General features: G+C 46.6%; 1 protein-coding gene across 2 annotated transcripts in view; it reads left to right on the plus strand.

Annotated features, from left to right (window-relative positions):
- Nucleotides 1-7,731: 7,731 nt before the first annotated feature.
- Nucleotides 7,732-15,807, plus strand: part of LOC112556773 (ras-related protein Rab-37-like) — a 47,382-nt gene continuing 39,306 nt past the window's right edge. Inside the window, exon 1 of one of the 2 annotated variants that reach the window (XM_025226243.1) lies at nucleotides 7,732-8,476. In XM_025226243.1, coding sequence (XP_025082028.1) covers nucleotides 8,297-8,476 — 180 coding nt within the window. In that variant the 5' untranslated portion in view covers nucleotides 7,732-8,296. The remainder of the gene's footprint in view (nucleotides 8,477-15,807) is intronic. The other variant, XM_025226172.1, reaches the window with a different exon arrangement.

Below are 15,807 nucleotides of genomic sequence, written 5' to 3' on the forward strand. Positions count from 1 at the left end.
AGTTTATAGTGTGGGTCACACGGCAAACACCAAAAACAGCTGTTTCGGAAAAAAAAAATCAGGTTTGTTGTTTGTCGTGTGTCGGAGCCTTTAGTGTCCCACAACCCCGGGTACACCTCGCTACCTCCACTGTTTGAAGATCAACACCCTCCCCTTCCCTCCCGACAGCTGATGGCATGGACTGCCGCCCGCCCAGACAGGAAGTGGCGAAATCTATTCTGGACCAAGCTCCGTCGCCAAGGAGACGCTGCCTCTCACCACCAGCGCCGCCATGCGCAACGAATAGCGCGGGGAGATCACTCCCGGGGCAAAGAAACCGTGATGGGTGCATGCCTGGGCATGACAGTCGGAGCGAGACTCACACTGGGGGCGGAATGAGACTGAGACATGGCTGCTGATTGGCTTTGGTCACACACAGGCCGACATGCATAGTAATTATAGTCATGACAGCTGTGGGTGTCACTGTCACAGACATAGTAATTAGTCATGACAGCTGTGGGTGTCACTGTCACAGACATAGTAATTAAAGTCATGACAGCTGTGGGTGTCACTGTCACAGACATAGTAATTACAGTCATGACAGCTGTGGGTGTCACTGTCACAGACATAGTAATTACAGTCATGACAGCTGTGGGTGTCACTGTCACAGACATAGTAATTACAGTCATGGCAGCTGTGTGTGTCACTGTCACAGTCATAGTAATGAAAGTCATGACAGCTGTAGGTGTGCCACTGTCACAGACAGGTCTAAATGTCATATCTATTCTAATAATTCTAATAATCACAGATAGGTTAATGATAATAATTGCTAGCGATAGCAATACTGTGAAACTAACTTGTGATCGTGCGTGTGTCTGGAGATTTTTCTTGGATTCTAAAGCAAAGTGAACTAAGAATGTGGCCAGTCTAGTGTGGCTATTATTTACAGAAACAATTTACCTAGTTCTGTTGACCATTGAAAAAAAAAAGAAAAACACAAGAAAATAACAAATAAAAGCATTTCTGCTTCACCAGAGAAAAGTCTCCACACAAAACTCTACAGAACGGAATGGACACGGCCAAACTATAAAGAACACGTGCCAGACATTCTAGAAGCAGGATGGACACGTGACAAACGTTCTGTAAATATTTGGCGAGAAGCGAGCGCCGCTTACTTATTCTACAAGATCAGAATTGCTGTTGAGGTTTAAAAATAATGTAACGAGGAGAGAGAATTCAAGAGAAAAAAGAGAGGCTGTGGCTGTTGAAAGTTTGGAGAGAGCATTAACAAAAACTGTGGACAAGGATGCCAGGCTATGAAGGGGGAAACGACTGAGTTCTCAGAGCCCCCTTCACCATGCCGCGTGCAGATGAATGGGCAGCTACGCGGTTTTCAAGCTGATGTGAGTGGCTAGAGGGTCAAAAATGAGCTCCACTTCCTACCCATCAGCCCTTGGGCGCACCGCCTGATTAATGGCATCTGCCTGCAAGAGGGTCTCATGAAGACAGGACCGCCCCTGTCCATGCTCCCCTCCTTCACTCCTTCCGCTTCCTGCTACATGCTCGGTGGCTTGGAAACCACAACTTTCACACTCGCCAACACAGACAAGAGCTGCACCGAGTAGGACAGACTGAGAGGGTCTGACAAAGGGGTGTACACACACACCGACAGAAGTCCACTTACACACACACATATACACACAAACACACACACACACACACACACACACACACACACACACACACACACACACACACAAACACACAGAGGATAAGCTGTAAGAGAAGCAGACAAAGAAAATGCTAATGATGGCGACTTAAGTGCTAATAAAAGGGAATGTGTTGCTAAGGGGAGAGTGCTGACGAGAGGGAATAAGCTGATAATGAGTGAGCTAATCAGAAGGAATGTGGTGATAAGAAGTTCATTAGACTGTTCTTAGAGCGGCGATGACCTTTGGACAGACAGACATTGCCATTCAATGTTCGTAGTCAGGAATCCTGTTACATCTTTTAAACAGACACATTATGTGGAGACAATGGAGAGACTGAGCTAAGAATTCAGACGACATTTGGGATGAGAGAGAGAGGGAGGAGAGAGAGCTTACAAGTAATAGCGGATGATTTTCTTCATTTATTTCTAGTAAGAAGCATATACAGAGCAGTACTGTACATACCCGTTTAACTGTACCGGTGGAGCAGTCCCCCCTCCCTACCAGTTTCCAGTCCTGTCTCCAAAGACTGAACCACTTGGCATCAGGTTCAAAAAGGTTCTTTTATTTGTGATGCGAATTTGAAATGTCGAACGTTCAATCCTCTCCTTCACCCAGCCAGCTTTTCCCAGATTACAATCTTTCATCTTCCAGTCCCCCACCACCACCCCCTGTTGCCATTGCAGGCCCATCCCTCCCGTCCCCTCCCCTCCCCCTCGACAGCTCGACAAGAATTCTGTCTGTAATCGCTGACCTTGGCCGACACCACGCGCCGAGTTCATCCCCGGCGCCTGCACCTCGTCATGAATTTTTATTGAATTCCACTTTGGCTGCTGGAGGAGGTTGCCTCCATCACAGCTCAGCCTCAGACACGGGATGGGGCTTACCTTTATCCTCCGCATGAACAGGTTGACGAACGCGAAAATAAAAGGCGGGGTGGGGTGGTAGGTATGACGACAACCGGACACAGACACAGACACAGACACAGACGACCAGGATGGGATCCCCCTCCCTCGCCCCTGTATAAGCACACATCTTGTCATTGTTTAAATGAAGATTACAAAAAAAGAAAGAAAGTGAACGAATGAAAAGATCAGTCGCTGCGATGGAAATATAGAAATAAAAAAAGGTAAATGAAAGAATGGCCAAAAGGAGAAAGAATGCCACAAAAGAGTAATTGACTAAGTCACAGACGAACAAAGACCGAGACAGTGGGGTTCAGCGTTCCGTCTGTCCCGACCTTTGTCTGCGCATGCGCAGGAAGTGTAACTCTATTGGTTGAGCACAAAACATTTGACATTCCTGTCTGCTAGAAGTGTTGCTGTCTTCTACTAATTTCTTTACATTCTGACTGGTCCTCCCTAGTTATGATTGGTTCCTGTAAGTCACCGTTTCGTCACTTGACCTATAACCTGACCACCACAGCGAGACGCTAAAACAATTTCAGGAAGAAAACTTTGCAGCCACCCAAAGCACATGCAGTGGGCCAGACATTAGTAGAGCGCTGGGGTAGCCCACTCCTGACGTCACTTCCGCTTTCAGTCTCCGTGGTGCAGAGAAAGCCAGGGTTATCTTCCCCCAGCAGCGTATTTGTGGTTGACGCAGACGGCTGATGTCTCTGGTCGTCACAGTTGCAGGAAAACTCACACAAGGACTTTCCTGAGAAACACAAAAGAAAATGTTGCCGACCACAGACCCCAGCCACAGACTTATTTTACTTCACAGACCAGTTCTGTCGTCCACCAGCGGTTATTTTCTCAATGTCAATCATTCAAGGACTTGTAGGTGCTGCCATGCGGTCTGACATACAAACGTTGAAAACAACTCATAATCATGATTTCATGTTCACTTGTTAGCGACAGGAGCACAGACTAATTATCAGAGGCCTTACATGTGTTGTTATGTCTCAGCCACCATGTCTAACGGCGAGGTTTGTTTGTATTCAGAGATTTGTGTGGATCGAGTAGTTTAAATAGTTTACTATACTCCGTGCCACCTACCAGACTGAATATTGCACGCAAAAATATATTCTTTTAAGTTTGAGACTTTGTATCTATATGAACGCTAGTGAACGCCGCCAGTGAACACTGCCACGACCCGACAACCACCTTTAACTTTCACCCACTGCCATCGACATCCGCCATTGTTGCCACCTGTAGACAAACACAAAAGATGTTAACATATTGTATTTTTGGAATCGCTGTCCGCTAGGTAATGTGTTGTATAATTTCAGTTTCCAGACTGTAGAGTTTTGCTAAATGAATGATTGAAACAACAGAAGGCTGCGGTCAGAGAGAGAGAGAAAGACAGAGAGACAGTAGAAGAAAGTGAACAAGGGGAAGAAGAGAGAAGAAGACAGCTGGAAGAGATAACAGAGACGGGGAGGGAGGGGAGCAGAAACCGAAAAAACTAAAAATATTTAAAAAAACCCGTTTTCCTGGGAGCGCTGTGATTTGTTAACTGACAGAACCACAGTCTGACGTCATGCAGCGCCACGTGCACGTCTCGTGCCAGTCTACATTATATGTGTCAGTGTGTTTGTGTGTGTGTGTGTGTGGTAACATGCTTATGCTTTGTCTTTTAAGTATTTTCTTCAGAGAAAGTAAAAGCCTCGTACTCACTGTCCATGTATTTATTCATCTATTTTTTTTTATTTATTTCCAAAGCAGCAACTGATACTAATTGTACAGGACCCGTAACCCTGTTAGTATCCGCCATCTTTACATGTTTCCTCCTGTCGTAGCTTAAATAATGCAGGAGGCTGTCAAAGGTGTTGGCTGACCGGTTGACAAATGGTGCGGAGGCAGACCAGGACCTTGAAGGGGAGGAGGGAGGCGAGTATCTGAGGTCCCTCCCCCATTCGCTGCCGCTGGGCGGTGCTGTGGCTGATGACGTAGACATGCGCGAGGCTGTGAGCTTTGCACGTGCAGCACGTGTACAGGTGTGTCCGCCAGGTGTGACGATGAGCCGCAGGTCGGTCAAACTAGGGATGAACAAAGTCTGATGTCCACTGCAGCACCAGACGACATTCCATTAACTCTGCTACTGTGGCCAATAATTGTGTTGTTTCTGACTTCTGATTGATGAGTATTGTAGGCGGTTTGCTACTTTGATTGTTTGTTTGTTTGTTTGTTTGTTTGTTTGTTTGTTTGTGTAGGGAAGCGTGTGTGTGAGTCAGTCTGTGATACACTAACCCTCGGTGATGTTAGCGTTTGACCTGCGTGATGACCTCAGTGTCAGTCAGGACAAGCTCACGGTGTTACAGAACTCAGACAAACCACTCTGCATGCAGACAACCATCTGCTCTAGGTAACCAAGTACAACTGGATTTTTTTCAGTAAAGGCATCCGAAAATATAAGGTTTGAAAAAAAAAACTACTCAAAAGAAGAGATAAATACAATGGAGGTATAAACTGACAGACGATGTCTAAGTCTCTAAGCAACCACAGAATGCATGCAGGACACCGCGAAATGTCGATGATTTTATTCTCTCACCACTTTCTTCTTTTTTCTTTATCTCGTGTTCGCGTTTGTCAGAAATGAAAAAAAAAGATAAATCTAATTTTTAGAAGATTTTCAAAAAAGAGTATTTTATATTTTTATTATTCCTGTCACACATCTAAAATGTGAAACCACTCAGCGTTGCGGACAGACTTTTTTTGTACTTTATTCCTCGACGAGTCGCTTCTGTTCATGAAAAATTTACACCCGAGAGCCAGCAAGAGACCAAAGTTGTGCCCAGGATGACTGCTGGTCATGTGACACTTCTAAGCATCAATGGTCGTGTTCCCCTTGGGAGACAGGGATCTTCAGCAATTGTCTCGGAGAAGTCAAGTTTGATTGTGGACCTGAGGTGGTGACACCACTGTCATGAGTCTGACAGTCAAACAGTCATCGCTCCTTCGCTCTTACATCGTCTCGTCGTCTCTGATGTAAGTTTGATGTTGTTGCGGTCCTGTACCTTCAGATCTTGACACCCAACCACTAATCCGACTGCAAACATAGCCCTAGTGTCAGATGTTGGTCCTTGTGGCAGACTGTGGTCCTTGCCTCCATGCAGCAGCACATTATCCTGGTGTGCAAAATCCAACTGTCATCACCGATACCTTCATGCAGAGGACAACGAACACCAATAAAACCGCCATCTTTCCGTAAAATTTCCATCACCTTTCTTGTGTTTTCGTCCTTTGTGCCATCGAGTAGCTGAACTCTCAAACGCTCTCAGTCTCGTGGCTGCTTGACCAGACGGCTGCCAACTGTCCTCAGCGTGGACAGATCCCACTGGTCATTGGGGACCTTCTGACCTGAGGATGCGCTGATGTGGACATTCTCTTGAGTTCATGGACCTACAGGCCCACGCAGAATCCCTCGACATCATCTGCACCACTGGACCTCCAGGTTGTCCACGTGGCGGTGAGGATCTCTGTATTATTATATATCTTCTGTCTACAGAAGGGCGGTTCTGTCTTCTCGACCCAAGAAACGGTCGTTTGCACTGTTCGCTCCTCGCCTTGCAACCATTTCTAGTGAATTATCCAGACCCTGCTGCCTGACAACGACGGTGTCCCCTGAGCATGAAACACAAGACAAGTGTCCCTGCCTCCCATAATTCCTGGTCTTTACTTGGTCGATACAGGCGCTGGTCAACTCTTGTCACCTTCCTGCTATCCTGCTACTGGTCATCGCCTACTTTTCCTTCACCTCGCCCCTGTCTTCAACAGATGTCCGATAACGAGGACAGAATGACACCCGCAGTTCTTTCAGTCGAGTCCTGCAACAAACAGTTCGCGGATCCCGTGGGCGACATCTGTGTTTCCCAGCTCCTTATGTTTGTGGTTCCTCAGTTTTGTGGCAACAAGTTCGACTAGTTTCTTGTGTAATAGTTTTTAGGGCTTTCATTAGTGGAAGTAGCCTGATCGTGATTGGGTAGGAGACGGGCAGCCTCACTGATGACAACATGTTGCGAAGATGGTGTGTGTGGGTTGATGGTGGTGGCGATGGTGGTGGCGATGGTGGTGAAGTCGTGATTTTTGTCGTGACTATTGACTCATTGCAATGTATTAGCACAGTTCATGACCCCAGCAGTTCCGGTGTTGTAGACACAAGTCAGTTAAATTCCACGACGGATAACTCTTGTGGAAACTGTGGCTGCCATAGACAGGTCTCACGGTAAAGCTCTTTTATTAACAATAATAACACAATAATCGGCTGACCATAGGGAGTCGAGGGTAATCATGTTCATGACATGTTGACAGTTGACAGAAGCCAGTCCAGGACATGTGGGAACTGTGCAGAGGTCAACATGCAACATGCAGACGGTGAGCAGCAACAGACCTGCATCGTGTAAACAGCGGAGGAGGGGAGGTCCGCAACATGTAAACACTACTCAGGATAGTCTGCAATATACACTGTACAGTCCATCGTCGTGTAAGCGTGTGATCCCCCCCAACCACCACCTCCACCACCACCTCCACCACCACCACACTCAGAGCACCCCCCAGCCCCCAGAGCTGCTGTGAAAAAGACGGTCGCGGCTCGTTTTTTGCGACAATGGCGCGTTTGTGTCGGCGGCACTCTACGCACCACACGCTTGTGTCGCCTGCCAACGCCGGCTGTGCGCACCACGTGACCGAAGGGACACCTGCAGGCCGTACAAGAGCCCGGTGCCGATAGTTTCACAGGACACAAATCTGTCGGCGACACGCAGGCAAGTGTGCAGGCGCAACCGCTGATGCCACCAGCCTCCTCCTCCTCCTCCCGCATCCTTGTTTGGCGCGCGCAGTGCGGGGAGCGACACACCCGGCCTGCCCCACACTGGGCACACTCACCATCACCACTCCAGTCCCGTTGGGCAGGATGGACGAGAAGGCAAGCTGTCTGACGAGCTCAGCCACACAGTGCAGGGTCAGCGCTCGCCATCTCGCGCGAAATTTCCACCATATGTCTCGCTAGCACCACTCGTCCGGCACCCAGCACCAGCACTAGGACCCTGGCCACGGACACCCGACTAGTTGTACACAATTTAAGACAGTCGGTTTCTGTATACCATTCTCTTATGAGCTTGAATAAATATTTTCATTGTAGGTGATCTGTTGGGGAATCTTTCATTCCTCTTAAAATCCTGTGGTGCGCGAGACCTCGTGGTACACGTGGTAGAAGTACTGTTTGCTTGTCTGACACATGAGATAACAAGAGAAGCTTGGACACTGCAAAAAAGCCGAGAATAACACCAAAGAATTACTTATCTACTAGTAGATCTTCACCATCGACTTTGCCGAGTACCTGTTCCCTCCTCACACACTCTGACCTGACTGACCTGGTCACGCACGTGTCTTTGGGCGACACGCGCCCTCGCGCTGAGACTAAATAATGAAATTATCGGCGAATCTCTGTTTTGAGTGAAGCCTCGATTGTTTGCCATTTCTTGAAAGCCTCAGTCCGTTGTGTGCGGTTAAAACGAGCGTAGAATCCCGCCTCGTCCCGCGCCTGCGTCAGCAGCAGATACCGCGGCTTGCCAGTCAATAGCCAGGACAAAGTCTTGCTGCGCCGTCGTCGCTGTCGGTAATCGTCGTCGTGTTCGTCATAAACCTGTCAGAGGTGTCCTGGCCATGCCGAAAATGGAAAGGATGGACTCAGCAGAGTCCTCTGGCACCTGCGAGGGGAAGGCCAATGGAGCTCTGCGCACCATCGAGGGGGTGTCCAGGGCCATGGACGAACAGGAAGCGGAAGCTGGTGGCAGACACAAGCAGCCCGACACCTACGACACTACAGATGGAGAGGAGCGAAAGGTAGGACTTACATCTTGCATCTTGTACACATGTCGATGTCCATGTTCTCTCACAACATTTGTGTAGTCTTGTACCCTCGCACGAGTGTCTAATCTCCTTACCACAGTTTTACGATATTTTTAATCCAAGTTCTCGCCTCCACGTGTGTCAACACTCAGATTATTTTAATTGTCGTGTGCTTGTGTTTTTAGCATTGCATGATGATGCTGTTCCTGTGTCCCTGAGCTTGTTCTTTTTCTCCTGTCTTCCATGACTGTTATTAATTTGCTGGATTATTCATTTCATTATCTTGTCCTCAGATGAAACCCTCGAGCAGCATTATTTCTGTGTCGTGTAGTTGCCTGGTAAAGTTGTTTACATTCGATTACATTCCTGAACACTTGTCACATCGTCAATACTCGTTAACATAGTTTTAACCTTTCTATAATATGTGTGTGTGTCTGTGTCAAAGGTGGAAAACTGTTTTTTATTCTGTATTTTGTGTGTCAGTAGTTATAAACTATGTTAATTATTTATTTAATTTAGTGACAGCCAATATTTATGTGTTTGTGACATGTCAGTCAGCGTTGTGCAATCTCTCTCTATAATCCAAACTTCTCCCAATTAGTTTCTAAGTGTTGGTTATTCTCAAGTTTCAAATTTTTATCAAAAACATTTTCGATAGTAAACAGTTGTAAAACATCCTTGAGTCACTTTTTTGGTGGTTTTTTATTTTTATCGGAATTTTGCTTTCGTTCTTACTGTCACCACCAGAGTACGTGTGTCTGTGTACGTGTGTCTGTGTACGTGTGTCTATGTACGTGTGTCTGTGTACGTGTGTCCTTTGACTTGCACCTGTTGTTGTATATATTATGCTACACAGCATCACATATAAATATATCAACATCTATTTGTATATACATAATACATGGATGCGTGTAGAGGTGGGTAAAATGCACAAACATGTGTTACGGGTAGGGATACTGACAGGTACTAATAATATAGGTGTTGCTAATTACGGGTAGGTGTGCATGGACATTTATTTGTTCAAGACTGACTTACTCTTCTTCAGCAAAACTCTCTCGGGTGTTGGATAATATAAAATACTTGAAGTAGAGAGTTGAAAGTCTTGGTGTACAGAAACACCAACCTATCCAGGAACTCCATGTTTTACATGTTGCAATGATGACAGAGTTCATGGCGTGTAGTTGGTGGTGTGTGTGTGTGTGTGTTTTAGTGTAGGCACAAGTGTGTGTGTGTGTGTGAGCTTAAGTGTTCGTCACAGAGATATTGATAATCCGATTGTGTAAATATCTGAATATCAAAGCGCATCGAGCTTGCTTCCGGTAGAAAAATAAGTTATGGAATTGTTTTATTATTGCTGCAGACTGTCAATATACCTTTTTATGTGCACTAAACATTCATGCATATACAAAGAGTGTCTGTAGAGAGTATGTTTAGCCAGCAGTTAAATAGAGCGGAACCCCGTCTCGTATGAGACTCAGTGAACTCCCACACACACACCTACACACACACCTACACACACACCTACATACACCCACCCACACACACACCCACACACACCACACACACACCCACACACCCACACACACACCACACACACACCACACACACCCACACACACACACACACCCACACACACCACACACACCCACACACACCCACACCACACATACACACACACACACACACACACCACACACACCACACACACACCACACACACACACACACACCCCACACACACACACACACCCCACACACACACACACACACACACACACACACACACACACACACACACACCCCTACGATGACGTGGAGCTGAGGTTATCTCCCAGCCCTGTACCTTGGGTTGACGAATGCATGTAGATAACAAAACCTCGAGGAGAAATCAAATTATTAGCCGACCTCTCGTTTGATGTGACATTGGTTCGCCATGGCAGCCTTTCCTCGTCGCTCACTGGCCTGGTCCAGGGCGGAAGGAGAACCTTTGACCCTGATGATGAATGACTGTGGTTATCGCCGGTGAGCTTTCCGTCAACCTATCGTTAAAAACATCTGTGTATCCATGACCCCAAGTAACCTTTAGCGCCAAATTACGAGTTGAACCTTTCGTGTAGCATCAAAGATCAGGCAAACATGATTTCATTTGCTTTCTTGATCTTGCAATAATCCCTCCATGTTTTGTTATGTCATCGCTATTACAACGGGAAAACTCTTTTCAATCGTTTTCAAAAGAAAAAAAAAATCTTTTTTCCAAATCGTTTGACTCGCAAAAGGGAAGAAACTATTATTTTTGACTCATTCGAAATTTGGCAAAACCTCTTGACCACGTTTGGTCCTGTGGACAACATTTGTGGGTTTATTCCGGCTGTCATGGAGCTAACTAACCGTTGCCATGCCTCGTGGACCGCCATCGATTCGTGCTGTGTATTCAGCATTAACAAACACATGCGCACTCTTTCAATTTTTGTGAGTTTAATGGATGAAAAACAAAACTCTCAAAGCTTTTATAGATTGACAAAATTTAAAATATTGAGGTCGAGCCACGAACTGCGACGAGATTTGACAAATGTGAAGCTTCCAGCAGACGATGTCCATCTCTGGGCCCTCGTCATCAGCCTCGTCATCAGCCTCTCAAGCCGTCATTAAAATACTCTCGCCGATGCTCGGTGGACGGAGGAGCTGTGGACGAGAGGCAAGAACAGACAGACGGCAGCTGCAAGCGCCTTGAGCATGCGCCAGAGGGTCACGTGATTGATTTTCTATAATGCTGTCTTGGGGCAGTTGTTAGGCGAACGGCATTGTTAGCAGCAGCAGCAGCAGCAGCATATGGACTAATTCCTATTTCGCGTGCACTTCGCTTTCTTTGTGTTTACCGCACCTTCACTTCCAAGGATTTCTTCTGTTCCTCCGTCCCCTACCCTTCATTTCTCTTTGTATCTCTTCGTCTCTCTCTCTTACTCTCTTTCCGAAAGTGTGGATTTTATTTTCAAAAGGTTGAACCCAGTTGTGACAGGATGAACTATCTTATCGTCTGGTCGTCGTCATCTGACATCTGACATCTATCCTCTATCCTGTCTACGTCTCATCTAACATCTATCCTCTTTATCCTGTCCACGTCTCATCTGACATCTATCCTCTTTATCCTGTCTACGCCTATTTCCATCCTGCTCTTCTTGTCTCGTCTGTCCCAGACTGTATTTAACAACTTTATTTCAGTTTCTTTTTACAATTATCTCCGTTGCGTGATCCCGATCCTCTCCACACGACTCCACTTGCAAGTTCCTCCCAGGAGGAGCCGAGGCCATAATGGGCAGCAGCCGGGAGAGAGGAGGGTGTGCTCATCCTAATGGATGTGGATTTGAATGGCTTCTGTAACAAAACTCCCGTCAGCTAGGTAAGCTTCCGTTTTCATTTCCCTTCAAACCACTTCTGTCGTGTGAACGAACCACAGTTTGGTTCACATTCAAAACACAGCTGCTAACTGAACCACAAGATCTTTGATTCTCTGAGTACAGAGAAATCCCGTTTGGAACTCGCGCATGAAGAGGAGGATGAAGTGCATTCACTGATCACGTGACGGAATGATTCCTGGTGTGTGGGGTACACCTCGTGTTGACCAGGGTAGGTCCATCTCCCATTATCCACGATCAGAAAAGTGTAGGCGGAGCTTTCTGTCATACCAGACTCACTGGAGACAGAATTAAAGTCTTTACGACAATACTCCACCTCCGGCAGCACTCGAAACAGCCGAGATGAATGTTAACAAAAGCTGTTTTATATAGTTTTATTCTCTCCTTTCTTCAGTCGTTTTCTCACTGTATTGATTACTGGAAAACTGCATTGATTACCAGGATACATTGCGCTGATTACATTAAAAGAATATATATATCAATGAAGATACATAATAAGGTTGTCAGTGCCTCAGAGACTTTGTAGAGACTGAGATGAAGATGTTTGAAGAAAAACATAGCTAGCGAGAGCTTTCACAACAAATAGGAGAAATCGCGTGAAGTCACATTTCAGTTGTTCTTGTGAATTAGAAAAGTGTTATCAGTGGGTGGGAGGAGTAAGCGGTTGACAGGGAGGTGACACAGGGAGGGTGACTGGCGATTGACAGAAGGAAGGAATCGGCTGACTCACGTGTTTGTCCTTTGTTCAAATGGCAGCACGCGCTCCAGATGCACTCTTTGCTTCCTGTTTTTCATGCATGTTGACTGTTTTTAGTGCATTGTTTGTACACCTGTGAACTTTGAATATCACGCACACCGTGGTGTCCTCCACCATTCTCTACTGAGTGTCCCGCGCTTAAAGGCGCAGTGGAGCCAAATGTTTGAGTTCAGCAGACACAGACAGTGTGTTAGAAAGGAACACCCCACTAGACCTTTAATAATGTGCTTGTCTCTGAACTTGGTGTTGATAAGAGCTTTCTTCTTAACGACTGATACCTCAAGATTAGCAGTTTATTTTTGTAAACCCCTAATCACAAATAACTACATTCCATGTGTTTATGAAGTTAAATATTCAATAAACGAAGACAAAATTCAGGCTGGCTTCTACCTCGGCTAGCCGTTAGACATCACATCTCGGTTGTGTGCGTGTTTTCTTGAAGGACAAGGATAAGATAGTAAACAAGAACACGTGACAATATTACAGGTATTTGTATGTGTGTTCTTGTGTGCGCTCGCGCGCGTGTGTATTTCTGTCATTTTGGTCGTCTTTCTTTCATTATTTTATTTGTTGTCTGTAAACAATTTCCTGTTCTTCTCCGTTGCACATTTCCTTGCTGTCTCAGATGCCGATCACCTCCCCCACTTTCCAACTTTCCACCAGTTCAAAGGTCATTTCGATGAGGTCAAGAATCCATTTCCCCAGATGGCCGATGTCTGTCTGTAGTCGTCTGCGTTCTAAGGCTTTATTCTGGTAATGACGTCACTGTGGCTGTAGTGATGTCCGTGGTGTTGCCAGACAACCACGAGGGTGACGGGAGATGTTTCCACTTGTCGTCACCCTCACATCGTCTCGTCGTCAGTCCTTTATTCCTTCCCACTGGCGATCGCCGCCTCTCGTCTTCTGTGAGCATCACACCGCAGCCAGGAGCACCTCCTTCTCTCCATCACCCATCCTCCCTTACAGACGGCGCTCTGGATGGCCGCAGATAGCAGCTTGATTACAAGGCTATGGCTGCAGACAGACTCAGTTGACACCCAGCGGGCCGGCATCAGAATGACCGCCTCTTGGAGCGCTTTGCTGGCACTCTTCAGCCTGGAAGTCGCTAATGGCGGGGTCTGGTGGTGAGGACACACAGCCAACAGGTCTTTTATCTGCTGTGGAGATTCCTTTCCGCACGCGCCCACTGAAGCACCGCAGCCTCTCCTCGCCAGGGCCTCGTGTTGCGTATAAATACCCGGGGTGGGCAGGGGAAAGCTCGTGATGTGTGAGAGACACAAGTGGACAAAGTGCTGTGTGTCTGTGTGTCTGTGTGTGTGTGTACGCGCGCGTGCGTGTGTTAGAAGGGAAAGGCAAAGAGAGGGAAACAATAAAGGATCGGTTACATTCATTATTCAAAAGGCAATTTGTAAAAACTGAGAACTATTTTCTTTAGAAACCCGATGAAAGTTGATCCATGCGCCGTAATTAGTTCTTTCAAGGAAGAGAGAGCTTTCTTTGACAAGTAGTTTTTGGTGTTCAGTGATTGTGTCACACTCCACCTCAGCCTGCTGCTGCATGTTCAGTAATTGTGCATCACTTGCTTGCACTGGGTTTGCTGCAAGATGGGGAGGATGGAGCTCGGGGGAGCAGCCAGCACGTGACTGGTTTGACACCTCGAACAGGATGAGACTGAGAGGTCATACTGCGGTCAACAATACGGTGTTGGTGTGACAAATCTTATTTAGCCTGCTGTGATCACTGGTGATGACAGCTGCTGACATCTGGTTATTACTGTCATCTCTGCCCAGGGTCTACCCTTGGTGTTAACTGTGATCGTCAGTGCTGGTCTCCATTCAATATAAGACATTGTCTCTTGATGTCTTACAGTCTGTTGTTGGTGCCATGAGATGGTGTCGTCTGCAAAGCTCAAATGTATATTCATCTACCACCCAAGGGAGAAAAATGTGATAATCGAGGAAAGATTCTCGCATGACATTCACCAAATAATTGTCAGGAGACGAGAGGGCACGAGATGAAAGAGGGCACAAGACGACAGAAGGCATTCTTGACGGACGAACAAGTAAAAAAAAAACTAACCGGTCGTTGAGGTGTGAGAGCTGAGTCATCAACATCTCTACAGCAGTTTGATGACTTGTGGTTCACACCGAGGACAAAGCGAGTGGAGCTGCTAACAGCTGACAGAGAGCAATAAGATGGCGGTTTGTGGTGTTCACTGGCTCACTGCCTCCTTCTAATGGCATTGTGAACGCCCCTGTGGCTGCTGTAGAGGTCGCTGCTGTGTTATCACGTGATCACAAAGCCCAGTCATCTGATGGCTCTTGTCGATGTGTGAACCCTCTGAGCAGTTAACGACAGATGTTGGAATCGCTGCACAAGGAGGAGTTCACACAATTAGCAAGCGGTAGACGACTGCAGTGCACGCGCAGCAACTGAGGAAAGAGAACAAAACACGTGAACTTTTTAAAATGAACAATTAAAATCTGGTTTGGCGACCCCATCACTTGCATGCAAGCACACACACACACGCACACACATTTGAGTTCACACCACTTTCTTTCTCTCTTCCCCATTCCCCTCTGATTGCTCAGCTTGCTCAGCTGTTTATGATCCTGTTGTCCTGAGGACTCCGTGGCTGCAATGTCTGCCACCTCATCGCCTTATTGTCGTCATTTGACATCGACCTGCATGGCCGACGATCCCAGAATTCATTCTCAAACGACGATCGGTTAGCTGTCGTCAGACCCGTCAACGGAAGGAACGCCATGAACGACTTTCAGTTCACAGAAGACTTGCCACAGATGATGGTGCTGACAGGATACCACCCTGATAATAATAATTCTGGTAACAAGACACATCTCAGATCATATTTGTTATCAATGAACACTTGCCTTAAAATTGTGGCTTCAGGGCTAATTTCAGCGCACATCATGTGATGTAATATTCATCACCCACAGCTTGATACATTTCAGGTTGTTGTTGTTGTTGTTACATGCGATGTGTGTGGGGCAGAGTAGGTGGGCCGTAATACTTTCACACAAATAGAGGTGCGGGGGTGGTAGAGAGAGAGGGCTGGGAGGGAGGAGAAGAGAGGAAGAGGGAAGAACAATGGATTCCCTGTTTACCCAGTTTTTCCACAGCCCTGGAATTTCATCC

This window comes from Pomacea canaliculata, linkage group LG1 (assembly GCF_003073045.1).
Source record: "Pomacea canaliculata isolate SZHN2017 linkage group LG1, ASM307304v1, whole genome shotgun sequence".
In the NCBI taxonomy this organism is placed as follows: domain Eukaryota; kingdom Metazoa; phylum Mollusca; class Gastropoda; order Architaenioglossa; family Ampullariidae; genus Pomacea; species Pomacea canaliculata.